Here is a 27,577-nt window from a genome sequence, read left to right as displayed (position 1 = left end):
AGGAAAGATGTGGGCTCACGCCGGAGCCCACATCAAAGGGAGGGAGTCTGACATTGGCGTACTATTACACTCGATGTTGGAAAGGAGATAACAGACTTGAATACAATTGAGAACCTCTGGGACATTTGGCATCAGTGGATCCAAAACCACCAAGTAATGCCAGTAGTGATAGGTCATTTTGTCCTCAACAAATTACAAAATTTATAGAAGACTTTCAACGTGAATCCTTTCATCGAATGAGATCCAATGTATGATTTAACTATGTTGTCCACTACTTTTACATTGTTGGTCTATCCTTAGGACAGGTCATCAATGTCCAATTGGCCAGGGTCCAACGCACCGCCTGATCAGCTGTTACAGGTGTCATTGGCAGCCAGAAGTGCTCACTTGCTGAGCTGCTCCATCTACTTGTAGTGGCTGGGGCTTGGTACTAAACATCCGCCTCCTATTCAAATCAATAGGAGGCGGATGTGCAGTACCCTGCTGCAACTACTACCAGTAGACAGAGCAGCTCGGCGAGTGAGCTCTTCTGGTCGCCAATGACACCTGTAACAGCTGATCAGTGGGGCTGCTAGGTGTCAAACCCCAGCTGATCAGATATTGATGACCTATCCTCAGGATAGGCCAACAATGTAAAAGTAGTGGACACCCTCTTTAAGTGTTCCCTTAATTTTTTTGAGCAGTTTATATAAACACCATATGCACAATAAAATATAACAATAGTAGTACATTCTAAGTGCAAACTGAACAGTGCCTATTACCTAAACTGATCAGCCAATCCTGTGTATGCATGACTCCCACAGACATTAGACATATCAAACAAAGTGGGCATGGGGCCCTGGTGAAAGTTATGCAGATGGCTTTGTGGCCATCACTCTCAAATAAAATCTACAGGGTTGGCAGTAATACAATGGGCCAGTGAAATAAATAGAAAAAAATGTTGGTAATGAACAGCATACCAATGCAAAACCAATAAGTATGATCACACACAGCTTAAAATAATAGCTTATATTGTATCAAAACATAAAACATACAAAGTAGATAAAAATGGTGGTAATATCATAGAAAAATTGCAAAGGAAGCATGACAGAGCACCTTATGCACAAATGACAATCATAAGAGAGTGCAGTTAAGAGATAACTCCTGCTTTGTTCTCACTTTACATTGCCCCTGGAAGAAGCCACGGTGAAACGTCCCTCGAGGATCACACGGTAATACACATTATGAACCATGAACATGGTAGATTTATGACAAATGTGTACAGATGTGTGACTAGGGTATTGCTAACTCAGTTCTTATGTCTGCTAGGTTTTATAGGCATATTATCTGTCCTTACTAATTAGCACTATGCACACTATTTCCTTGGGACATTTTACCTCCATCTGTATGTTTATGATCTGACTAGCTGAAGAGCCCGGCGTTGCCTGGGCATAGTAACCAACTGTGGTTAGTTATAACAAATTATAATGATTATATTGCACATAAAAACCGTGCATCTAATCCTATCCTGTTTGATACTGACTGCTGAGCCGTGTATCTAATACTATTCTGTGTGATACTGTGTGCTGAGCTGCGTATCTATTCCTATCCTGTGGGATACTGCCTGCTGAGCCGTGTATCTATTCCTATCCTGTGTGATACTGACTGCTGAGCTGTGTATCTAAACCTATCCTGTGTGATACTGACTGCTGAGCCGTGTATCTAATCCTATCCTGTGTGATACTGGGCTCCCCCTGCAGTCTGTGTCAGAGGGTGGTCTGTGTTGGCACGGTAATAAATTGTGTTATTTCCAGCTTTACAGAAGGACGATAACACCATAGAAATGATAAGAATAATAGGCCTCAGTTACCACAACTGTCTACAAAGAAAACTGTTGCTGATAGCAACCAATCACAGCTCATTTTTCATCGTTTAAACAGCTCTGGGACAGCGTGGCGTGTTTTGAGTGGCGACTTTTGTGTTTCGACTTTTATGTGGCAAGGTTGGTGTATGTGTGGTGAAATGTGTGCTGAGGGTGGTATATGTGTTGAAACACGTGGTAGTGTGTGGCGCATTTTGTGTGTGTGTTCATATCCCCGTGTGTGGTGAGTATCCCATGTCAGGGCCCCACCTTAGCAACTGTACGGTGTTTACTCTTTGGCGCCATCGCTCTCATTCTTTAAGTCCCCCTTGTTCACATCTGGCAGCTGTCAATTTGCCTCCAACACTTTTCCTTTCACTTTTTCCCCCCATTATGTAGATAGGGGCAAAATTGTTTGGTGAACTGGAACGCGCAGGGTTAAAATTTCATCTCACAACATAGTCTATGACACTCTCAGGGTCCAGACGCGTGACTGTGCCAAATTTTGTGGCTGTAGCTGTGACGGTGTGGATGCCAATCCCAGACATACACACACACACATTGAGCTTTATATATTAGATTACAATCTATAAATTTTGTGATGGTGTTCCCTTAGTCATTTTCCATAGCCACTTGATTGCACTCTTTTCGGATTGTCATTTGTGTATAAGGTGCTCTGTCATGCTTCCTTTGCAAATTTTCTTCAATGAGCTCACCCCCTTTTTTTTTTTTAATCTAATACTACTATGTACTGTATGTTTTGATACAATAAAATTTATTTTAATGTATGTGTGGTTATACTTTTTTTTTTTTTTTAAACTCGGTTTTATAGGCACCACACTCTACCAAAGTGATTTGGACCTAGCACATACAGACTTGCATTATATACTATGAGATATATTTAAACAATGCAGTCCGCTGCTTGTCCAGTTTGGTAGAATGTTAGGCAATTGTGCAGGTCTAAAAGAAACCAAATTTCTAATATTAGGTGACTATGCTGACACCTATCAAACATTAATGATAGCATCAATATCTTATAAATGTGTATTATGGGAATACTCCACTAACACTGCTAGTGGCCTTTGCACACAAAAAAAAAAAATGTAAGTCAGAGCATAACAAATGTTGCCTTATAGGGAATGATAGGTTGCATTTCTTGTGCAGATTCAGGTGACTAAAATCAGTACCTGGTATAAAAATGAAGTAAGAATTGTAGGTTATAGAATCACATGCTGGAGAGATGTCAAGTAAGTCAGGGACGAAATTAAACTTCGACTCATGTAGTAAGTGCAGCTCCCAGTCTACCATACACCACTAAGAAAATGGAAAGTCAAGCTTATGTATATAAGAAAACTAAAGAAATGCAAATAAATTAAACATTAACCATCCTAATGAGCCACGTAGATGATGTAAGAACACCAATTACAAGCATTATGATCTACAAAACAATGTTTAAAATCAGGCCATGGGAAAACGACTTCTATGTTCCCACTTGATCCTGATTACAATAACCTCACAAAATTAGACCAAAAACAGGCAGAACAATAGTTTTCTTTTAATAAAAAAGGTTATTGAAATTTTGAAGCGATTAGCAGCCATAGGTGCATGTGCATTTATTAAAAGATGCAATGTTTGGCAACGAAATCTCACAGACGCGATACACACAGACACACACGCACGAAGGCTGTGAAATCTCAGAAGCATTGTTCGGGGAACCAGAACACATCAGTCTACACTAAAAATAGCATGCCCAGAACTTTGTCCAGCAATGAACTTTGAGCTGTCCATGGTTCTAACATAGAATTAGCTGGCACAGACCTCGTGTCGGCTGGAATGCACATTCTTAGCGCACCAAGTAACACACAACATTGTTACCAGGACAATATTAACGTCTAGCCTCTTACCGTGCAATGAGCGTTACATTTTCCTCCATTCTCAGTCACAGTGCTTACTGGATTGATCAGAGAACCAGTGCTACAAGGCCTAATCCCATTTTCCAGGGGGCAGACTGGCATTTCCTGCTGATCTGTTGGCACGGAAACACATTTAATACCCTGAAGCTTAGTCCTAGACAGTTTGGAGACGGAGACATCCAAGCTTGTAGAATCAGCAGCAATGAGATCAATCTGCTTGTTAACCAGGCAAACACACTTCTGGACATCAATGACAGGGGTGACTGCTAGCTCCATGGGCGAGTCTTTAGTGGGAAGCATTGCTTCTTTCAAGTCCACATCCATGAGCTCCATTGGCGGAGAACCATTTGCCACCTGTACCTCAAGATTCTGACCGTCCGATGGCACCTCACAAGAGGAGAACATTAAAAGGGGAACCACGCGGTTAGTCAATTCCTTAGCAGCAGTGGCGTCACACTCCTGACTTTGGATAGCACCAGCCAATAATGGGCTGTGCATGAAACTGCACCTTGCTACGGCTTCTAAAACCCATGCCTCGTCTGATCCCTCACTGTTTCTCTGCATGAGGCTGTGCTGCCTATCAGTGCCCATACAGAGCATCATGCGGGAGAAACTTCATCGGTAAATAACCATACGGGAAAATAAATATGGAAACAGATTAGAAAAATAAGTCATTAGGTAAAGATTTGTTGTAAGTGAACAGTCCGGATATATGGCACAGAGGGTAACCATTGCATATTCATGAGCTAGACGATTGCTTGCATGTCACAGACGGCCGGCCAGAAAAATGGAAAAATGCAGGGCTCCGCTGCAGGAGACATATTTCATTCATAGGCAGTCCTCGTTCTTACAAGGGAAGGAAAATATCCAGAAACCATGATCGTAGGACTACAATCCCATCTCTCCCATCTTCATGGCTTCTTCCAACCTTTGGATCAGCTTGCATTTAGGGCCTACTGATGGTCACGAATAATCCGCGTACATGCAGAGGGAGCACTGGTTAAAGTTAACTGCGTCCTACCTCTGCTAGCTTTTCCAGGCATCAATATTGATAGAGGAGTTAAAACCTACCAGATCTGTATAGAAAGCACTGGGCGACCAATGATGAAGAAGACAGATGGTTGCCATGGAAACTGAGCTGGAATGGAGTGTTTGCTGCTTAATGAATAAAGGTTAGGGTGCTGCTACGCAGATGTGTCTTACATGAACCCGAACTAGCTTTGTCCCCAGACAGGAACAACAGTAAACAATGTCTTCAGGAGAAGATCTTCTACACCCAGAGGTCAATAAGAGCTGCAAAACAAAGAGCCCGAGCACAGCATGCAGCCCTCATCCATTCAGACACCCGTGCAGCAGGCGCTGGCCAGAAGGAAGCATTCAATGGCAAGAATGCTTACTGCATAATAAAGCAAAGGTAAAGCAAGGAGCTTACACTATAGTGATAGCGATACCCGACAGGCCATTACATCCTCTACAGAACACGTAGGACAGGCACCGGTAACACACACGCTACATACAGCCTTTATATACGTATACTAGGAATATGGCGCTAAATATATATTCAATTTATTATGCTCGCTTCTATAGCGTTTATAGTGCTTTACAGACATCATCACTGCCCCAATTGGGGCTTACAATCTAGATTCCCAATCCGTATGTCTGCAGAGAGTGGAAGGAAACCCACGGAAACACAGGGAGAACATACAAACTTCTTGCAGATGTCGCCTATGTACACACCTGCACATTACATGCACCTGGCCATTCATTCCTCCTCGTACTGAGCCCCAGACATCAACGTGGCCTCACAGGACACACACACAGGAGCAGAAATGTAATTACAAATCCCCTATGCAGAACTGGAGAAATGCAAATTACAATCTGTAGACATGACACCACTGTACAAGTACTTGCCTTCCCCACAGCTATAAAAAGAACATGCCTTCATTTTTTACATACATACTGTACATACACACACACACATACACGTGTATATATATATTTACACATACAGTATATACACATTAAACAGTATAGACCAAAAGTTTGGACACACCTTCCCATTCAAAGAGTTTTCTTTATTTTCATGACTATGAAAATTGTAGATTCACTCTGAAGGCATCAAAACTATGAAATAACACATGTGGAATTATATAATTAACAAAAAAGTGTGAAACAACTGAAAATATGTCTTATATTCTAGATTCTTCAAAGTAGCCACCTTTTGCTTTGATTAATGCCTTGCACATTCTTGGCATTCTTTTGATGAGCTTCAAGAGGTAGTCACCGGGAATGGTTTTCACTTCACAGGTGTGCCCTGTCAGGTTTAATAAGTGGGATTTCTTGCCTTATAAATGGGGTTGGGACCATCAGTTGTGTTGTGCAGAAGTCTGGTGGATACACAGCCGATAGTCCTACTGAATAGACTGTTAGAATTTGTATTATGGTAAGAAAAAAGCAGCTAAGTAAAGAAAAACGAGTGGCCATCATTACTTTGAGAAATGAAGGTCAGTCAGTCCGAAAAATTGGGAAAACTTTGAAAGTGTGCCCAAGTGCAGTGGCAAAAACCATCAAGCGCTACAAAGAAACTGGCTCACATGAGGACCGCCCCAGGAAAGGAAGACCAAGAGTCACCTCTGCTGCGGAGGATAAGTTCATCCGAGTCACCAGCTTCAGAAATCGCAGGTTAACAGAAGCTCAGATTAGAGACCAGGTCAATGCACAGAGTTCTAGCAGCAGACACATCTCTACAACAACTGTTAAGAGGAGACTTTGTGCAGCAGGCCTTCATGGTAAAATAGCTGCTAGGAAACCACTGCTATGGACAGGCAACAAGCAGAAGAGACTTGTTTGGGCTAAAGAACACAAGGAATGGACATTAGACCAGTGGAAATCTGTGCTTTGGTCTGATGAGTCCACATTTGAGATCTTTGGTTCCAACCACCGTGTCTTATGCGACGCAGAAAAGGTGAACGGATGGACTCTACATGCCTGGTTCCCACCGTGAAGCATGGAGGAGGAGGTGTGATGGTGTGGGGCTGCTTTGCTGATGACACTGTTGAGGATTTATTCAAAACTGAAGGCATACTGAACCAGCATGGCTATCACAACATCTTGCAGCGGCATGCTATTCCATCCGGTTTGCGTTTAGTTGGACCATCATTTATTTTTCAACAGGACAATGACCCCAAACACAACTCCAGGCTGTGTAAGGGCTATTTGACCAAGAGGAAGAGTGATGGGGTGCTACGCCAGATGACCTGGCCTCCACAGTCACCAGACCTGAACCCAATCGAGATGGTTTGGGGTGAGCTGGACCGCAGAGTGAAGGCAAAAAGGCCAACAAGTGATAAGCATCTCTGGGAACTCCTTCAAGACTGTTGGAAGACCATTTCCAGTGCCTACCTCTTGAAGCTCATCAAGAGAATGCCAAGAGTGTGCAAAGCAGTAATCAAAGCAAGAGGTGGCTACTTTGAAGAACCTAGAATATAAGACATATTTTCAGTTGTTTCACACTTTTTTGTTAATTATATAATTCCACATGTGTTAATTCATAGTTTTGATGCCTTCAGAGTGAATCTACAATTTTCATAGTCATGAAAATAAAGAAAACTCTTTGAATGAGAAGGTGTGTCCAAACTTTTGGTCTGTAAGTATATATACACATACATACATACACACACTGCTCAAAAAAATAAAGGGAACACTTAAACAATAGAATATAACTCCAAGAAAATCAAACTTCTGTGAAATCAAACTGTCCACTTAGGAAGCGACACTGATTGACAATCAATTTCGCATGCTGTTGTGCAAATGGAATAGAAAACAGATGGAAATTATTGGCAATTATCAAGACACCCTCAATAAAGGAGCGGTTCTGCAGGTGGGGACCACAGACCACATCTCAATACCAATGCTTTCTGGCTGATGTTTTGGTCACTTTTGAATGTTTGCTGTGCTTTCCACACTCCTGGTAGCATGAGAAAGACTCTACAACCCACACAAGTGGCTCAAGTAGTGCAGCTCTTCCAGGATGGCAAGAAAGTTTGCTGTGTCTGTCAGCATAGTGTCCAGAGGTTGAAGGTGCTACCAGGAGACAGGCCAGTACACCAGAAGATGTGGAGGGGGCCGTAGGAGGGCAACAACCCAGCAGCAGGACCGCTACCTCCGCCTTTGTGTAAGGACGACCAGGAGGAGCACTGCCAAAGCCCTGCAAAATGACCTCCAGCAGGCCACAAATGTGCGTACGTCTGCACAAACGGTTAGAAACCGACTCCATGAGGATGGTCTGAGGGCCCGATGTCCACAGATGGGGATTGTGCTCACAGCCCAACACAGTGCAGGATGCTTGGCATTTGCCACAGAACACCAGGATTGGCAAATTCGCCACTGGCGCCTTGTGCTCTTCACAGATTAAAGCAGGTTCACACTGAGCACGCATGTGACAGACGTGACAGCGTCTGGAGACGCCGTGGAAAGCGATCTGCTGCCTGCAACATCCTTCAGCATGACCGGTTTGGCAGTGGGTCAGTAATGGTATGGGGTGGCATTTCTTTGGAGGGCCGCACGGTGTTGAGCACAACCCCCATCTGTGAACCGATTTTCAGTGGCAGAAAGTTCTGCAACAAAAGTTGCCGCGGGTGAATTAATCCTTAACCCCTTTACCCCAAAGCCTGTTTTCACCTTCCTGACCAGGACAATTTTTACAATTCTGCCCACTGTCACTTTACGATGTCATAACTCTGAAAAGCTTTAACGGATCCCGGTGATTCTGAGGTTTTCTCGAGACCTATTGTACTTTAGGATAGTGGTAAAATTTCTTTGATATGACTTGCGTTTGTGAAAAAAACTGAAATTTGGCAAAATTGGGTTTTGTTTTTATGGTGTTCAATATATGATAAAAATTGACCTGACAAAATAATTTTCCAGGTCAGTGGATTTTTTGTTTTGCTTTTAAATTGCATACCAAAAAGGATGGTGTTATCCAGAGCCATAATTGTAACGAGGACCTTGGTAAACCAATAATAAATTTGCATGTGTTTAAATAAAAGGACTGTTCTTTCACTGGCTCTCCTGGGCTTAAAATAAACTAAACCCTGGGTACAAACCAGCTTACATTACCACAAGAAGTCCTGTAAGACAGAGGCACTGGATTACCAGAAGATTAAACCAATAACCTGTAGAATATGAATAAATAAACAAAGCATTGGGACACTTATACATTACATGACGAGGTGCCCATTCAAAATCCATAGGCCTCAAGGAGTTGGACCACTATTGAGACTAAGGAAATCTACAATTGCAGTCTGTCAGGTAACATCTCATGATATTACCAACGCCTGGTTCAGCAATGTGATTGAATTTGCCTCTTAAGCCCCCTTTACATTTAGAGATGCACCAGTGATCCCGACCACGATACGACCCGGTCAGGATTGCTGGTGTATCACTAAATGGTCGCTAGTGAGCTGCCACACAGGCAGATCTCACAGCGATGTAGCAACGCAGCAGCAGTCGTTACTTACCTTTCAGACGCGGCGTTCCTGACGTCCTCCCGCCCGTGTCCACGCGTCGCTCGTCGGCGCCAGCAGGAAGCGCCCGACGAGAAATGGAGCTGCGCGATCAGCGACAGACAGCGGGGGAGCCGGTCGGAGGTAAGTATCACACATAGCGATATCGCTGCTGCGTCACAAAATCGGTGACGCTTTAGCAATATCGCTAGCGATATCGCTATGTGTAAAGGCACCTTTATACAAGTCACTAGTGTGGACATACTTAGAAAACCATGTAAACAAAGGCGATCTTTGGGGACAACCCTTTAAAAGGAATCATGCAAGACATCATCAAGTGAAGGGACAATATTGCTGCTATTATCCCTTCCCCTGATGATGCCTTGCATGCGGTGAAACACGTTGGGGGGGGACTTGTTCTAATTCAAATGACCTATTCTAGCTATTAGTGGTAGCACCCCGGGGTGCCGTCGTGTAATAATCAAAAGCAGTAGCTTACTAAACATACAGTTGTGGCCAAAAGTATTAACAACCCTGCAATTCTGTCAGATAATACTCAGTTTCTTCCTGAAAATGACTGCAAACACAAATTCTTTGGTATTAATATCTTCATTGAATTTGTCTTAAATGAAAAAACACAAAAGAGAATGAAGCAAGAAGCAAAACATTGATCATTTCACACAAAACTCCAAAAAATGGGCCAGACAAAAGTATTGGCACCCTCAGCCTAATACTTGGTTGCACAACCTTTAGCCAAAATAACTGCGACCAACCGCTTCCGGTAACCATCAGTTTCTTACAATGCTCTGCTGGAATTTTAGACCATTCTTCTTTGGCAAACTGCTCCAGGTCCCTGATATTTGAAGGGTGCCTTCTCCAAACTGCCATTTTTAGATCTCTCCACAGGTGTTCTATGGGATTCAGGTCTGGACTCATTGCTGGCCACCTTAGAAGTCTCCAGTGCTTTCTCTCAAACCATTTTCTAGTCCTTTTTGAAGTGTGTTTTGGGTCATTGTCCTGCTGGAAGACTCATGACCTCTGAGGGAGACACAGCTTTCTCACACTGGGCCCTACATTATGCTGCAAAATTTGTTGAACATGGATGTGGAAACCACAAAAATACGACCAAAAGATCCTTTATCATCATATAAATATTTCTTTATTAGAAAGGACATAAAAGGACAAGAAGGCGGACATGTGCAAAATGCAGACTAAAGTGCAGACAGTGCCTAAAGACACCCTGGACCACCACCAGCCACAGAGGGAAGGTAGAAAGATATACAAATCTATTATTCAAGAGGCATATGGTATATTGAAGGGAAACAGAGGCCAAGATTAAAAGTATATAGCAGAGCTACACCAGAAAAACCTATATCACCTCAAACAGAGGTGCCGGATATGAATAAATGTCCATAATTATATATATAGAAAGAGCCACTGCCTATAACATATGGTGTGCTCAATTAAACCTCATACCAACTATTGCCATAAGCCCACATGCTACTTAAAAGGGAAAGAAATCCTTCCCACGGAGGGCTTGACTATTACCCATCTAAAGGGGTTAAAAAACCCAAACCAACATTACCTCAATACAGTCCTCAAATGACCAGGTGGTCCAGGTGTCACCCCAACGCGCGTTTCGGAGCCGATTGCTGAAGGAGCAATCGGCTCCGAAACGCACGTTGGGGTGACACCTGGACCACCTGGTCATTTGAGGACTGTATTGAGGTAATGTTGGTTTGGGTTTTTTAACCCCTTTAGATGGGTAATAGTCAAGCCCTCCGTGGGAAGGATTTCTTTCCCTTTTAAGTAGCATGTGGGCTTATGGCAATAGTTGGTATGAGGTTTAATTGAGCATACCATATGTTATAGGCAGTGGCTCTTTCTATATATATAATTATGGACATTTATTCATATCCGGCACCTCTGTTTGAGGTGATATAGGTTTTTCTGGTGTAGCTCTGCTATATACTTTTAATCTTGGCCTCTGTTTCCCTTCAATATACCATATGCCTCTTGAATAATAGATTTGTATATCTTTCTACCTTCCCTCTGTGGCTGGTGGTGGTCCAGGGTGTCTTTAGGCACTGTCTGCACTTTAGTCTGCATTTTGCACATGTCCGCCTTCTTGTCCTTTTATGTCCTTTCTAATAAAGAAATATTTATATGATGATAAAGGATCTTTTGGTCGTATTTTTGTGGTTTCCACATCCATGTTTAATGTATAGCAGCGACTGATCCATGATGGTTCTATACTTGAGCACCAGTGTGTTATGATTTTACATATAAAATGCTCATATATACCTTGGTTATTGTATTTTGCAAAATTTGTTGGTAGTCTTCAGACTTCATAATGCCATGCACACGGTCAAGCAGTCCAATGCCAGAGGCAGCAAAGCGACCCCAAAACATCAAGGAACCTCCGCCATGTTTGACTGTAGGGACCGTGTTCTTTTCTTTGAATGCCTCTTTTTTTTTCCAATCAACTCTATGTTGATGCCCTTGCCCAAAAAGCTCTACTTTTGTCTCATCTGACCAGAGTAAACTTCCAAAAAAACTTTTTAGGCTTTTTCAGGTAAGTTTTGGCAAACTCCAGCTTGGCTTATTTATGTCTCGGGGTAAGTGGGGTCTTCCTGAGTCTCCTACCATACAGTCCCTTTTCATTCAGACACCGACGGATAGTACGGGTTGACACTGTTGTACCCTCGGACTGCAGGGCAGCTTGAATTTGTTTGGATGTTAGTCGAGGTTCTTTATCTAACATCCGCACAATCTTGCGTTGAAATCTCTTGTCAATTTTTCTTTTCCGTCCACATCTAGGGAGGTTAGCCACAGTGCCATGGGCTTTAAACTTCTTGATGACACTGCACACGGTAGACACAGGAACATTCAGGTCTTTGGAGATGGACTTGTAGCCTTAAGATTGCTCATGCTTCCTCACAATTTAGTTTCTCAAGTCCTCAGACAGTTCTTTAGTCTTCTTTCTTTTCTCCATGCTCAATGTGGTACACACAAGGCCACAGGACAAAGGTTGAGTTAACTTTAATCCATGTCAACTGGCTGCAAGTGTGATTTACTTATTGCCAACACCTGTTAGGTGCCACAGGTAAGTTACCGGTGTTGTTATTTACACAAATTAGAGAAGCATCACATGATGTTTCGACAGTGCCAATACTTTTGTCCACCCTCTTTTTTTATGTTTGGTGTGGAATTATATCCAATTTGGCTTTAGGACAATTCTTTTTGTGTTTTTTCACTTAAGACAAATTAACTGAAGATAATAATACCAAAGAATTTGTGTTTGCAATCATTTTCAGGAAGAAACTGAGTATTATCTGACAGAATTGCAGGGGTGTCAATACTTTTGGCCACAACGGCATGCAATATTAGCAGAAGAGGAGCAACTTCTATCCTATTAGACATGATGTTTTGACTATTTCTTGTTGCGGAGGCAGAAAAAATGAAAATCTGGTGTTGATTTTTTTTCCTCATTATGGCACTTACCAATGGGTTAATGTTATATTTTTATAGACATGGTCATGGACATACCACGTGTATTTCTTTATTTTTATGGAGGCAAATGAAACTTTATTAGAATTTTTATATACTTTTTTAATTTGTACTGCAGTTTGTAGTCCCCTTAAGGGAGTTGAATCTGCGATTGTCTGATCACTTGTACGATATACAGCAATATCACAGTATTGCTGTATATCCTAAAAATCACGGACTCCAAGTCCACAGGCTGGCTTTCATAGGAGTACCACCACGACAGACAGGGGTCTTCAGTAAACCGCTGGCTGTCATGGCAGTCCTACAGTCACGTTGTGGTTGATGTAGGTGACAATGCGAGTTAAAAAAAAAACACATAACCCTACGCCACGTGCTGTAATCTTTGCTGCTAGAGATTGCCATTGAAGGGCAAGAATTGACTAGTATCCGCTGTCAGAAATTGTAGGGAAAGAAGGGAGTCAGTTACTAACTACAGTCATGGCCAAAAGTTTAGAGAATGACACAAATATTCATTTTTACAAAGTCTACTGCTTCATTTTTTCTAATGGCAATTTGCATATACTCCAGAATGTTATAAAGAGTGATCAGTTTAACAGCAATTACTTGCAAAGTCAATATTTGCCTAGAAAATGAACTTTATCCCCCAAAACACATTTCAACATCATTGCAGCCCTGCCTTAAAAGGACCAGCTAACATCGTTTCAGTGATTGCTCCATTAACACAGGTGTGGGTGTTGATGAGGACAGGGCTGGAGATCAATCTGTCATGATTAAGTAAGAATGACACCACTGGACACTTTAAAAGGAGGCTGGTGCTTGGCATCATTGTTTCTCTTCTGTTAACCATGGTTATCTCTAAAGAAACACATGCAGTCATCATTGCACTGCACAAAAATGGCCTAACAGGGAAGAGTATCGCAGCTAGAAAGATTGCACCTCAGTCAACAATCTATCGCATCATCAAGAACTCAAGGAGAGAGGTTTCCCTTGTTGCCAAAAAGGCTCCAGGGCGCCCAAGAAAGACCAGCAAGCGCAAGGACCATCTCTTAAAAGTGTTTCAGCTGCGGGATCGGGCTACCAGCAGTGCAGAGCTTGCTGAGGAATGGCAGCAGGCAGGTGTGAGTGCATCTGCACGCACTGTGAGGCGGAGACTCTTGGAGCAAGGCCTGGTCTCAAGGAGGGCAGCAAAGAAGCCACTTCTCTCCAGAAAAAACATCATGGACAGACTGATATTCTGCAAGAGGTACAGGGAGTGGACTGCTGAGGACTGGGGTAAAGTAATTTTCTCTGATGAATCCCCTTTTCGATTGTTTGGGACATCTGGAAAACGGCTTATTCGGAGAAGACCAGGTGAGCGCTACCACCAGTCTTGTCTCATGCAAACTGTCAAGCATCCTGAAACCATTCATGTGTGGGGTTGCTTCTCAGCCAAGGGAATGGGCTCTCTCTCAGTCTTGCCTAAAAACACAGTCATGAATAAAGAATGGTACCAGAATGTCCTCCAAGAGCAACTTCTCCCAACCGTCCAAGAGCAGTTTGGCGATCAACAATGCCTTTTTCAACATGATGGAGCACCTTGCCATAAAGCAAAGGTGATAACTAAATGGCTCAGGGAACAAAACAGAGAATTTGGGACCATGGCCTGGAAACTCCCCAGATCTTAATCCCATTGAGAACTTGTGGTCAATCATCAAGAGACGGGTGGACAAACAAAAACCTTCAAATTCAGACAAAATAAAAGCATTGATTTTGCAAGAATGGACTGCTATCAGTCAGGATTTGATCCAGAAGTTGATTGAGAGCATGCCAGGGAGAATTGCTGAGGTCCTGAAGAAGAAGGGTCAACACTGCAAATATTGACTTGCTGCATTAACTCATTCTACCTGTCAATATAACCTTTTGTTACTCATAATATGATTGCAATTATATTTCTGTACAGTGGTGAAAAAAAGTATTTAGTCAGTCAGCAATAGTGCAAGTTCAACCACTTAAAAAGATGAGAGGCGTCTGTAATTTACATCATAGGTAGACCTCAACTATGGGAGACAAACTGAGAAAAAAAAATCCAGAAAATCACATTGTCTGGTTTTTTTTTTCATTTTATTTGCATATTATGGTGGAAAATAAGTATTTGGTCAGAAACAAAATTTCATCTCAATACTTTGTGATATATCCTTTGTTGGCAATGACAGAGGTCAAACGTTTTCTGTAAGTCTTCACAAGGTTGCCACACACTGTTGTTGGTATGTTGGCCCATTCCTCCATGCAGATCTCCTCTGGAGCAGTGATGTTTTTGGCTTTTCGCTTGGCAACACGGACTTTCAACTCCCTCCAAAGGTTTTCTATAGGGTTGAGATCTGGAGACTGGCTAGGCCACTCCAGGACCTTGAAATGCTTCTTACGAAGCCACTCCTTCGTTGCCCTGGCGGTGTGCTTTGGATCATTGTCATGTTGAAAGACCCAGCCACGTTTCATCTTCAATGCCCTTGCTGATGGAAGGAGGTTTGCACTCAAAATCTCACGATACATGGCCCCATTCATTCTTTCATGTACCAGGATCAGTCGTCCTGGCCCCTTTGCAGAGAAACAGCCCCAAAGCATGATGTTTCCACCACCATGCTTTACAGTAGGTATGGTGTTTGATGGATGCAACTCAGTATTCTTTTTCCTCCAAACACGACAAGTTGTGTTTCTACCAAACAGTTCCAGTTTGGTTTCATCAGACCATAGGACATTCTCCCAAAACTCCTCTGGATCATCCAAATGCTCTCTAGCAAACTTCAGACGGGCCCGGACATGTACAGGCTTAAGCAGTGGGACACGTCTGGCACTGCAGGATCTGAGTCCATGGTGGCGTAGTGTGTTACTTATGGTAGGCCTTGTTACATTGGTCCCAGCTCTCTGCAGTTCATTCACTAGGTCCCCCCCGCGTGGTTCTGGGATTTTTGCTCACCGTTCTTGTGATCATTCTGACCCCACGGGGTGGGATTTTGCGTGGAGCACCAGATCGAGGGAGATTATCAGTGGTCTTGTATGTCTTCCATTACTACAGGTAATGAGTGGAGGAAAGAGGAGACTCTTAAAGAAGAAGTTACAGGTCTGTGAGAGCCAGAAATCTTGATTGCTTGTTTCTGACCAAATACTTATTTTCCACCATAATATGCAAAAAAAATGAAAAAAAACCAGACAATGTGATTTTCTGGATTTTTTTTTCTCAGTTTGTCTCCCATAGTTGAGGTCTACCTATGATGTAAATTACAGACGCCTCTCATCTTTTTAAGTGGTGGAACTTGCACTATTGCTGACTGACTAAATACTTTTTTTCCCCACTGTATGTGATAAAAACATCTGACAAACACACATAAAAACCAGAGGGCAGCAGATCATGTGAAAATACAATATTTGTGTCATTCTCTAAACTTTTGGCCATGACTGTAGTTATGAGCGAGTATACTCGTTGCTCGGGTGTCTTCCGAGTATTTTGGCGCCCTCGGAGATTTAGATTTCGTCGTCTCATCTGCATGATTTGCGACTGCTTGATAGCTTGAATACATGTGTGGAATGCCTGTTTGTTAGAGAATTCCCACATGTATTCAACCTGTCTACAAGTCGCAAATCATGCAGATTAGACGACGAAAACTAAATCTCTGAGCATGCCAAAATACTCGGAGGACACCCGAGCAACGAGTATACTCGCTCATCACTATTACTAACTCCAAATCAAATAAGAGACTCCAACATATGAATTACCAATAAGTCATATTTGTAACACCTAATACCTAGCCTGTGGCTTGAACATTATAATTTGAGAATAGTATAATCTGACCATCATTAGTGTCAGGTTTCATCGCTGGGATTCTTGCAAAACTTTAGCAAAAATGGGACATTTTGTAAAAACTGCAATGTGATCACAAGCCTTACATTTAACAATCTGGCCTACAGTATCTTTCTGTGCTCAACTAAACTGCCATAACTGTAGGTATGCAATCAATTACGTCTGTACTTAAAGGGAATCTGTCACCCTTTTTTGCCCTGTCAGCTGCCGGCATTGACATCATGGGCTTATCTACAGCATTCTGTAATGCTGTAGATAAGCCCCCGATGTAAACTGAAAGATAAGAAAAACAAGTTAGATTATACTCACCAGAGGGGGCAGTCCGGTCCAATGGGTGTCGTGGTCCGGCTCCTCCCATCTTCATACGATGCCGTCCTCTTCTTCCCTTCCTGTAGTAGCTCCGGCGCAGGCGAACTGCTCTGCCCTGTTGAGGGCAGAGCAGATTCCTGCAGTGCGCAGGCGTCGGGAGAGGTCTGGCGTCTGCGCACTGCAGTATTCTGCTCTGCCCTCAATAGGGCAGAGCTATGCGCCTGTGCCACTACAGGAAGGCAGCAGAAATCTTCAGAACATCTGAACTTCAGTGCTGGACAGTGTGTGGGGTGGGAATAGGCAGCTCACAGCAAGAACATCATACAAGGCTTTACCACAGAAGGAGGTAACGCAAGGGCAGCACTCTAGCTCATTGCCTGGTGAGTTATGGGGGGAGTTACAGGACCTCGGCAGACACAGAGCAGATTGGATGCAAAGCAGGATCGCTGGGTTACTGGTGATTCACTGGCAGGATAGTTGTCAATGTATACAGCAGCCCAGCGATCCTAGTTACAGAGCGCAGACCGGTAGGCTGCTGCTCACTTTCCCTTGGTTCAATGCATCATGGGAGAGTGACGGCAGCAGAGAAGCTTCGGGATTCCCCTGGAGGCGACTTTTGCTGGAGTTGGCTCATTTGACTGAGAGGCTCATGCCAAGAAAGGGTGTTTTTTCTCCTCTTAGTAAATGGCTTGGTAATCATTTTTTTGTCAAATTATTGATGTTTTTACTTATGTTTTTAAATTAAATACTGAAAAAAATTGTGACAGGTTCTTTTTAAATCAATTAAAAAAAAACAAAAACATTTCTTACCGGCAAAAGCTGCTGCCTACCAACATTTTGTACACCATGGCTTTGATTGGAATCAAGTGTTTCTATTGATGTCGTATAGTTATTAACACCTATCAATGCAGAAATGTCCTGAGAAATATTGTCGGACAGCTGATGTACTCCTTTCTCAAACAAATGCCAAGTTGAAAAGTCATTTCTTGCATCTAAACAAGGAACAATGTCTGATATGTCATTCTCTTGGCAATCTATGAGACTGTGTGCTTTGATTACTTCTGTCTCTGGAGTTAATTTCCATAACTTTTCAATTGATGTGTGTGTGGATTTATGCTCAGTCAACAAACAATCAAGCGATCTTGCCCTTGACAGTGCACTCTCATGAGATTGTGGCCTCGGTCTGATATTTTCTAGGTGCTGGGGTCCTGAGGATATGTCTTCTGGTGACCACGGCTTAGCCATATGGCTACCAAGGGAATGGCGTCCAAATTTAATTTCCTCACAATCCAATGGCTTTGCGTTGCCTTCTAAAATAGTCAGTAAGCTACCACTATTGCCGCTCAGGATATATTTAATAAAGAGGCTTTTCGCCAAGCTGAGTTCCACTTTTAAGTGCCGAATGCATGCAGCCTGCTCACCATCATACTCCCAACGAATCTTGGACAGAACATCCTGAAGTTTGCATTGGCATTCCCTGGCAGCTGGAAAATGATGTTCATCTTTCTTAGCATGGCTAGATTTCGCTGTATAACCCTTATTCAACAACTCATGAATCAATTGCTGCTGCAGGTCTCTCGCTTGTCTAATGGCTGTGTCTCTCTCTTTTTGCAGAAGTGCCTTGATCTCTCTTAGCTCCTCTTCTTTCCATCTCATCAGCTGCTTTATTTCTAACTCTCTTTCACGTAAAACGGAGTCTTTTAGCTGCAGGAGCTCACGGGTTTTCTGCTGCTCCAATTTAGATTTCAGATCATCCGCTAGCTTCCTTTTTTCTTTTTCATGTGTCTCCTTTTTCCTTTTCACTTCTGAGGAGCACTTTTTCCTGACTTCTTGGGTTCTTAATTTTTCATTTTCTAATTCTTTCCTTACCAATTCGAGCTCTCGTCTATATTCCTCTATTAGGGCATTTTCTGACTTCTTGGGTGAGAAACGGAAGTTGCTATTGTCTTCTTTTAACATGGTTTATCAGCATACGACAAGCAGGATTGCGCAGCATGAAGCACAATAACTTCTCAGAAGCACATACTGCTTGGAAGAGAGAAGAAAATAAAAAAAAAAAAAAAAAAAGAGTAAATGTTAGTAACATAGACAGCTAACATTTTGGTAGGAAAAAAAGCTATTAAAAAATGTTCGAAGCAATATTAGCATTTAAATGGGCTATCCACCACCACCTCTAACTCTTGCATGAAGGAGCACTGCTAAAGTGGCATCTGTCAGAAGCTGATATATATGTCCTCCATAATGGGCTCATCCTGGTATATATGTTCCCCATCATGGGCCCATAAAGGGATGTATATGTCCCTCACCTATCCTGTGCCCATCCTAGTATATATATGTCCCTTATCCTGTTATATACATGTCCCCCATCCTGGTATATATACCGTGTTTCCCCGAAAGTAGGACCCCCCCCGAAAGTAAGACAGGGTGGGGGTTACGGGGGGGGTCCTTCAATGTAAGACCTCCCCCGAATGTAAGGCAGGGTTGGGGGCCGCTGTGAAATGTAAGGCCCTTACCTTTGGGCCGCCGCTGTCCCCCATTGGGTCCCCAGGCTCCAGAGGTGTCCTCAGGTGCAGCTGGGCGGGTCCAGCGCTCATGGGGTTAACTCGCCGTGTTAACCCCGCAATCCGCCCAGCTCAACAGCTCATTGGCCGCCCCTGTTCCCCACGTCACCGCCGGCCCCCGGCTCGAGCACTGATTGGTCCAGCAGCTCGGGCTGTAATTGGCCGCCCCAGCCCCACGTCACCGCTGTTTCCCTGCTGATTGGCACAGCGTTCCCTGCAGCACAGGCCTTCCGCACCCACAGCCGCACCGCAGAGGAAAACGTCCAGCATTTAAAAACCAAGTAGGGAAACATGTACTGTATAGGGTATGGGGCTGTGTGCAGTGGGATACGGCACTGTTATGGGGTGTGGGGCTGTGTGCAGTGGGATACGGCACTGTTATGGGGTGTGGGGCTGTGTGCAGTGGGATACGGCACTGTTGTGGGGTGTGGGGCTGTGTGCAGTGGGATACGGCACTGTTATGGGGTATAACAGCATGTTAATAAATGTTAATTTATTGGTTAAAAAGAAATTGTCATTTTTTTTCGGCTAATGTAAGACCTCCCCCGAAAGTAAGACAGGGTGGGACTTTTTGGGGTAAAATTAATGTAAGACAGGGTCTTACTTTCGGGGAAACACGGTAGTTCCCCCTCATCCTGGGGCCATCCTGGTATAAATGTTTCCTGTTATGCCACACACACATATACAAAATAAATAATTCAACTCACCTTCCCTCCACTTCCCAGGAGCAAGGCGTCCCTTCTCTGATGCCGGCAACTGACTTCGGAGCTTAAGTGACAGGCAGCACATGACGCCACTGCCATGCTACCTCAGTCACAAGCATACCGAAGGAAGCAGGGTCGCCACTGCAGGAAACCAGCGGCGACCGGAGCAGTGAATTTTAATTTTTCCATTAAAAGGAAATTGATATTCACTGCTCCCCATGCCCATAATCTCGCCCACCTCTCGCTGACTGCTTCAGTGATAGTAAAAACCTCCAGTCATTTACTATCACTGACGCAGAGAGGTGGGAAGGTTATGGGAGTGGGGAGCAGTGAATATTAATTTTCATTAATATCTAACAAGTGATTGCCCCAGCCACTAACTTTCTGCAACAGTTACCCTCCTCTTCACCCCCTCCAATGAGCTAGGTATGTTCAGACTATAAGGGTCCGCAGCAGATTCTCCTGCATTGTACAGTACCATTCTAATCTATGTAAAATAAAAAACACTGTGCTCATGCTGCGGAAAAATCCGCAGTATGTCAATTCTTTGTGCGGATTCCGCAGCGTTTTACACAAGCTCCATTATCGGAATCGGCAGGGTAAAAAAAATGCAGGTGGAATCCACAGAAAATCCGAAGTAAATCTGCACTAAATCCGCAGGTAAAATGCAGGTCATTTTACCTGTGGATTTAGCAAAATCCGCGTGGAAAAATCCACAATGGAATCCGCAACGTGTGCACATACCCTTAGACGCACCCACAAAAAAATGCTGAAGTGGTGCTTTAAAGTGTTGCACCATTTGGCTTTTATCCCCTCTGTGTTGCACTATTGCTACAGCATGAGTCATCTGACAATCTGCCTGTGAGCTTGTTCTGACAGAATTTTCCTCTTAGTTGATTTATAACTACATTAACGTTGAGTGCGCAGGGCAAAGATAAAAGAGCCTGCAAAAATTATTTTTGGCCCCAAACACAAGTATTTAAGTTATAAAAAAAAAGTACCCAAAATGTGGACAACAGAAGCATACAGTCTAGATCACGTGAAGTCAGTATTGCCCTCTACTCCTCTTTGGTCAGACCTCATCTGGAATACTGTGTCCAGTTCTGGGCACCACATTTTAAAAAAGACATCAACAAACTGGAGCAAGTTCAGAAAAGAGCGACCAGAATGGTGACCGGTCTGTAAACCCTGTCTTATGAGGAAAGGTTGCAGGATTTGGGAATGTTTAGCTTGCAGAAGAGAAGACTGAGAGGAGACTTAATAGCTGTCTACAAATATCTCAAGGGCTGTCACATTGTAGAAGGATCATCTTTATTCTCATTTGCACAAGGAAAGACTAGAAGCAATGGGATGAAACTGAATGGGAGGAGACACAGATTAGATATTAGAAAAAACTTTTTGACAGTGAGGGTGATCAATGAGTGGAACAGGCTGCCACGAGAGGTGGTGAGTTCTCCTTCAATAGAAGTCTTCAGAGGCTGGACAGACATCTGTGTGGGATGATTTAGCGAATCCTGCTATGAGCAGGGGGTTGGACCAGATGGCCCAGGAGGTCCCTTCCAACTCTACGATTCTATGAAGTCTTAACCCCTTTCCGACATCGGGCGTATATTTATGCTAATGTCAGACTCCCTCCCTTTGATGTGGGCTCTGGCGGTGAGCCCACATCTTTCCTGGGACATGTCAGCTGTTTTGAACAGCTTACAAGTGCCCGCAATAGCCGCGGGTGGAATCGCAATGCACCTGCAGCTAATAACCAGTTAAATGCCGCTGTCAAACGCTGACAGCGGAATTTAACAAGCGCTTCCGGCAATCGTGCTGGAAATATGGAGACCGGTGACCCGCATCAAGTGACCTTGGGTCACCGGTGTATCTGCATGACAATCGGAGGTCTCCTGGAGACCTCTATGGTTGTCAGTGCCGGATTGCTGTGAGCGCCACCCAGTGGTTGGTGCTCATAGGTCAGCAATTCTACTACATAGAGGCTATCTGACCATCGCCTCTATGTAGCAGAGCCGATCGAGTTGTGCCAGCTTCTAGTCTCCTATGGAGACTATTGAAGCATGGCAAAAGTTTAAAAAAAAAAAAGTGCTTAAAAATATAAGAAAAAAAAAATATATGAGTTCAAATCACCCCCCTTTCGCCCCATTCAAAAAAAAAAAAACAACAAACAAAATCAAACACATATTCGGGATCGCTGCGCTCAGACTCGCCCGATTTATCAATAAAAAAAAAAAGGATTAACCTGATCGCTGAACGACCTAGTGAGAAAAAAAAATCAAAACGCCAGAATAACTTTTTTTGGTTGCCGCAACATTGCATTATGTTACAATGTCATAACGGGTGATCAAAAAAATCGTATCAGCACCAAAATGGTATCACTAAAAATGTCAGCCCGGCATGCAAAAAATAAGCTTTCACCCAACTCGAGATCACGAAAAATGGAGACACTACTTGTATCAGAATATTGTGCAAAGTTTGGAATTTTTTTTCACCACTTAGATAAAAAATAACCTATGTTTGGTGTCAATAAACTGGTAATGACCTGGAGAATTATAATGGCAGGTCAGCTTTAGCATTTAGTGAACCTAGTAAAAAAGCCAAACAGAAAACAAGTGTGGGATTGCACTTTTTTTTGCAATTTCACCACACTTGGAATTTTTCTTCCCCTTTTCTAGTACACGACATGGTTAAACCAATAGTGTCGTTCTAAGTACAACTTGTCCTGCAAAAAACAAGCCATCACATGGCCATACTGGCGGAAAAATAAAAAAGTTATGGCTCTGGAAAGAAGGGGAGTGAAAACCAAAAAAAGAAAAACAACTTTTTTCTAATAAAACAGGTACCTTTCCACGGTCAGTAGACGCTGCGTACATCCACATCTCCACTATGCATTCAGAGATGCCTCTGGCATCCCCGCGTAACCGGACATGCGGCACGTCTTTCCAGGTCGCAGCATGTCTATATCTTGCGGAGACGCTCCATCTCCGCAAGATAAAGTCACCCATACTATGTATAGGACGCGGTGATTCCGCATGGTTCAATGAACATATGCGGAATCACCGGCATTCAAAAGCCGGCAGCGCTTTGGACGGAGCAGACATGTGCTGCATCCAAAGCGCTGTCGGTTTCTGCCCGTGGAAACATACCCTAAGGCCGGGGTCACACTAACCAACGCAAAATACGGTCAGTATTTTACATGCGTAATACGGATCAATGGCCCCTAAACAGTGCTCCGTATGTCATCCGTAATCAAGGTGTGGTCGCGTATTTTGCGCATGTAAGCATCCGTATGGCGAGATTTTCTCGCAGGCTTGCAAAATAGACATATAATGGAGCCCTATGACAGGTTTTATAACACAAACCAAAGAATAGATATATACTCATAGAATGCATATATATATATATTCTATGTGTCTATATCTATTCTTTCGTTTCTTTATTAAACCTGTCAGTGTGAGTTTACTGTATAGCGCACTGAATTGCCGACTTTGCTAAAAGACACCGGGTGCGTATTTCTCGCAGGTCACATGTGTGGTCCGTGTGTAATCCGTATTTTTTGCGCACCCATAGACTTGCATTGGCGTACTACGGCCGTAGTACGCTGACAATCGCAGCATGCTGCGAGTGGCACGGAGCGTAGAATACGGATGAGAAATATACGGCTGGTGCGAGGGACCCCATAGAGAATCATTGGTCCGTGTCTAATGCGTGCTTTTAGCGCCTCTCACTCGGCCGTATTCCTCGCCAGTGTGACCCCGGCCTTAGAGCGTCCGTTTGCAAACTTAGGACTTGAACTTGCAATTACACGATGACTAGTACAGTACATTGCAATACTTCTGTAGTGCAGTGCACGGTCATCTTACCAATCTCCTGTAAAGCCCAGACTGTGGGGGTGTACATGGCAGGCACAGAAGTATCAGGACTTCAGGGTCTGCAATGACCCACCAACCACCGTGCTGCTTAGACGTGGTGGTCCCTATTAACTGAAGCATCTAGAAGTATACTCAAAAGGAGACGCAGACTGAAAAGGGCCCCTGTGCAAGAACAGTATATGGGCCCTTTACAGTCCAATAGTCCTGCCATCACAGACGCTGCTGCTTTGGAGGTAGACGCGAGGCCTCGTTACCTGGTGGGCCCCTGTGCGGCTGCGGCATGTCCGCCCCTGAGCAGCATGTCCGCCCCTGAGCAGCATGTCCGCCCCTGAGCAGCATGTCCGCCCCTGTGCGGCTGCGGCATGTCCGCCCCTGAGCGGCATGTTCACCCCTGTGCGGCTGCGGTATGTCCGTCCCTGAGCAGCATGTCCGCCCCTGTGCGGCTGCGGTATGTCCGTCCCTGAGCGGCATGTTCACCCCTGTGCGGCTGCGGTATGTCCGCCCCTGAGCGGCATGTCCACCCCTGAGCAGCATGTCCGCCCCTGTGCGGCTGCGGTATGTCCGTCCCTGAGCAGCATGTCCACCCCTGAGCAGCATGTCCGCCCCTGTGCGGCTGCGGTATGTCCGTCCCTGAGCGGCATGTTCACCCCTGTGCGGCTGCGGTATGTCCGTCCCTGAGCGGCATGTTCACCCCTGTGCGGCTGCGGTATGTCCGTCCCTGAGCGGCATGTTCACCCCTGTGCGGCTGCGGTATGTCCGTCCCTGAGCAGCATGTCCACCCCTGAGCAGCATGTCCGCCCCTGTGCGGCTGCGGTATGTCCGTCCCTGAGCGGCATGTTCACCCCTGTGCGGCTGCGGTATGTCCGTCCCTGAGCGGCATGTTCACCCCTGTGCGGCTGCGGTATGTCCGTCCCTGAGCGGCATGTTCACCCCTGTGCGGCTGCGGTATGTCCACCCCTGAGCGGCATGTTCACCCCTGTGCGGCTGCGGTATGTCCGCCCCTGAGCGGCATGTTCACCCCTGTGCGGCTGCGGTATGTCCGCCCCTGGGTACACTGGCTGTACAGGATTATAGCGCGCTAGTGCTGGCGGTGCTGTAGCCATAGTTCCTTTCCATCATCAGTTTGGCTCCTGCTAGCCACATGGAGCGTCCATCCTCCGGCCTACTCCTAGGTTTCCCCCTCTGGTACAGTCATATTGCACTGCCCAGTGCTGGGGCCAGAACATGTGGAGCCCACACGGCTGCTGATACCTGCTGGGGCTGGCGGAGCTGCCATTACTGGATTATTTACCTCCATCCCCCACCACAGGACAGGTGAGGCACCAGTGTCCTGGACTAGTCAGAAGCCCCCCCCCAAAAAAAATATCTTCACAGCAATCAGCGTGGCCACAAACTGGGGGGCAGCTCCATAAGCATTAGCAGCACCGACATGTCTCAGTGTGACCAGTGCTGGGATTTGTAGTTCTACAGACTGTTACACCTTATGCACCTGCTCACATCCCTATACGCGTTATCAACAAGGTATGAGGATGATCAGTACAAGCGCCATCACTAATGCTCCCCACCGGTCACTCACCTATCCCTCCCCAAACGAGCGCGCCCCCAGAGGAACGGAAACCAACAGAGTCCCGGAGGCGCGCGCCTGTGCGGCTGCTTTACGTGCACGCGCTCTCCCGCCAATGGCGAGCATGGCCGCCCCTGCCTCTCCTCACTCGCGCTTCCCTGTGGCAGTGCAATGGAGGGGATGGGGCAGACAGCTCCGTCCAGAGCACAGCAGCGGGGCTGCGCCGTCCTGACAGGAGGCACTCGTGCCGTTCCAGACCTATCTACGATGCTGAAGTTGCTTTCTTATTCGGCAATTTTTTCTTTTCTGTTTTTTTTTATAGGTTTAACAATAAAAAATAATCATCACAATAATAACATACAATGCAGCGAGGCGCCCTGATGTGAAAAAACAGCTACAGAAATTATAAAACCGGACATCAAAGTGGGCACCAAAGGGCGTTAATGAAAGGGTTTGGCCACTGGTCTCACACTAGTAAGAATACACAGATAGTGATGCCCCTCACATCAAACCCAGGTCCCTCCAGTCCTGCCCAAATGAGATCTGGGCATCAGAAGTGGCATCAAAGTGGGCAAACACCCAATTTTAGCCCCTTATAAACATCAGTTACTTATTAAAATCTGTGGAAATTGGCTGATTGCCCACTTTGATGCCAATTCTGATGCTCAGGACTCATTTGGGCCGGGCTAGAGGGACCTGAAATGGATGCAAAGCATCAATATGCATGTTATAGATATGTAAGTTCAGTGGCCCAAAGTCATTTAACCCCTTAAAAGCATCAGTTACTTATTCAAATCTGTGAAAACGGTCTTTGCCGACTTTGATGCCAGTTCTGATCTGGTATCACTATAATCACACTGATCCGAGGAATAAAGTTGTCTAATCACTTATACCGCACGAGGAACTGCGTAAAAAGGAAATAAATCCAATTCTTCACCTGCTGTTGATTTTTCTTTTCATGCTGTCTCTCAAAGATTGCAGTAAGGCTCGGCTGACATTTATCCTGCACTCTACGTTGAGCGCCTACACCTGGGTTTCCATGTAAATCTCTGAAATATGTGATTCAGACGGAACCTCCAGCGGAAGATTCCCTATAATGAAGCGGCACTGTGGACCCCGTCTGACTAGTAATCCAGTGGTGACCATCTTCTTAGGCGTGCATAAAAGCCCGTTCTGCAACAGTTTTGTGCACAATTGAAAAGAAGGACACATGTGAACAGAGGAAAGGCGGAGTCCAGAATAACTCTGCTGCCTTATTATAGAGAATGGATCCCTTGGGGGTTTCATCTCAATCACGTAAATTGGAGATGTAGATGTAAACCCTGATGTAAGAGCTCAGCATAGAGCGCAGGATAAATATCATCCCAAATGTTTTGTAAAATGCTCCCAACAAAAGCTTCAACTCAATCTACAAAAAATGCCCCCATTCAGGTCCATCATCTGTCAATGGAAATATAGGGGACTTCCACAATAGTAGTAGTACAAATGCTCTGTAAAAGAGCCATAGCTCCACTTCCCACAGAAGAAATTCAGCCAATTCTATTCTGCACTTCCAAATGCCCACCTCCCTTCTGAACCCCAGTGTGCCTAAACCCAATTTATTGTCCACATGTTTAACATTTCTGTAGCAATGAGACCCCATCTAATTTACAGGTGCATGTCTCCAGAACAACGTACTGGGCACTAAAATGTACTGGGCACCTCAATGGCAGTTTGCAATTTTCACTCAGCAACATTCACTGCTGCTTATTTCTGGAAAACACCCATGGAGTCAAAATAGTCACAACGCCTGAAGATAAACTCCCAAAGGGGTATAATTTCCAAAATGGGTTAACTTGAAGAGAATTCTCCTCTTCTAGCACGTAGGGGCTCTGTATATGAAGTCTCATCTTGTGTCTACGTAGTACTGTACAGAAACATATGAGCTATTTCCATATCTAGCAGAAAGTGTGGGACAAATTT

At 44.5% G+C, this 27,577-nt stretch overlaps 1 protein-coding gene across 6 annotated transcripts in view; it reads right to left on the bottom strand.

Annotated features, from left to right (window-relative positions):
* The window catches only part of TSPOAP1 (TSPO associated protein 1), a 249,670-nt gene extending 223,830 nt beyond the window's left edge, over nucleotides 1–25,840 (bottom strand). The window contains exons 1-2 of one of the 6 annotated variants that reach the window (XM_073565801.1): nucleotides 25,628–25,840; nucleotides 17,722–18,936 (exon numbers count right to left, since the gene is read on the bottom strand). In XM_073565801.1, coding sequence (XP_073421902.1) covers nucleotides 17,722–18,870 — 1,149 coding nt within the window. In that variant the 5' untranslated portion in view covers nucleotides 18,871–18,936; nucleotides 25,628–25,840. Of the gene's footprint in view, nucleotides 1–17,721; nucleotides 18,940–25,342; nucleotides 25,438–25,627 lie in introns of those variants that run through there. The other 5 variants (XM_073565798.1, XM_073565797.1, XM_073565800.1 and 2 more) reach the window with 5 other exon arrangements.
* Between the last annotated feature and the right edge of the window lie 1,737 nt (nucleotides 25,841–27,577).

This window comes from Dendrobates tinctorius, unplaced genomic scaffold, assembly GCF_039654945.1.
Source record: "Dendrobates tinctorius isolate UK_male_01 unplaced genomic scaffold, ASM3965494v1 ptg000016l, whole genome shotgun sequence".
Taxonomy (NCBI): domain Eukaryota; kingdom Metazoa; phylum Chordata; class Amphibia; order Anura; family Dendrobatidae; genus Dendrobates; species Dendrobates tinctorius.
This window is presented reverse-complemented; position numbering and strand designations above follow the sequence as displayed.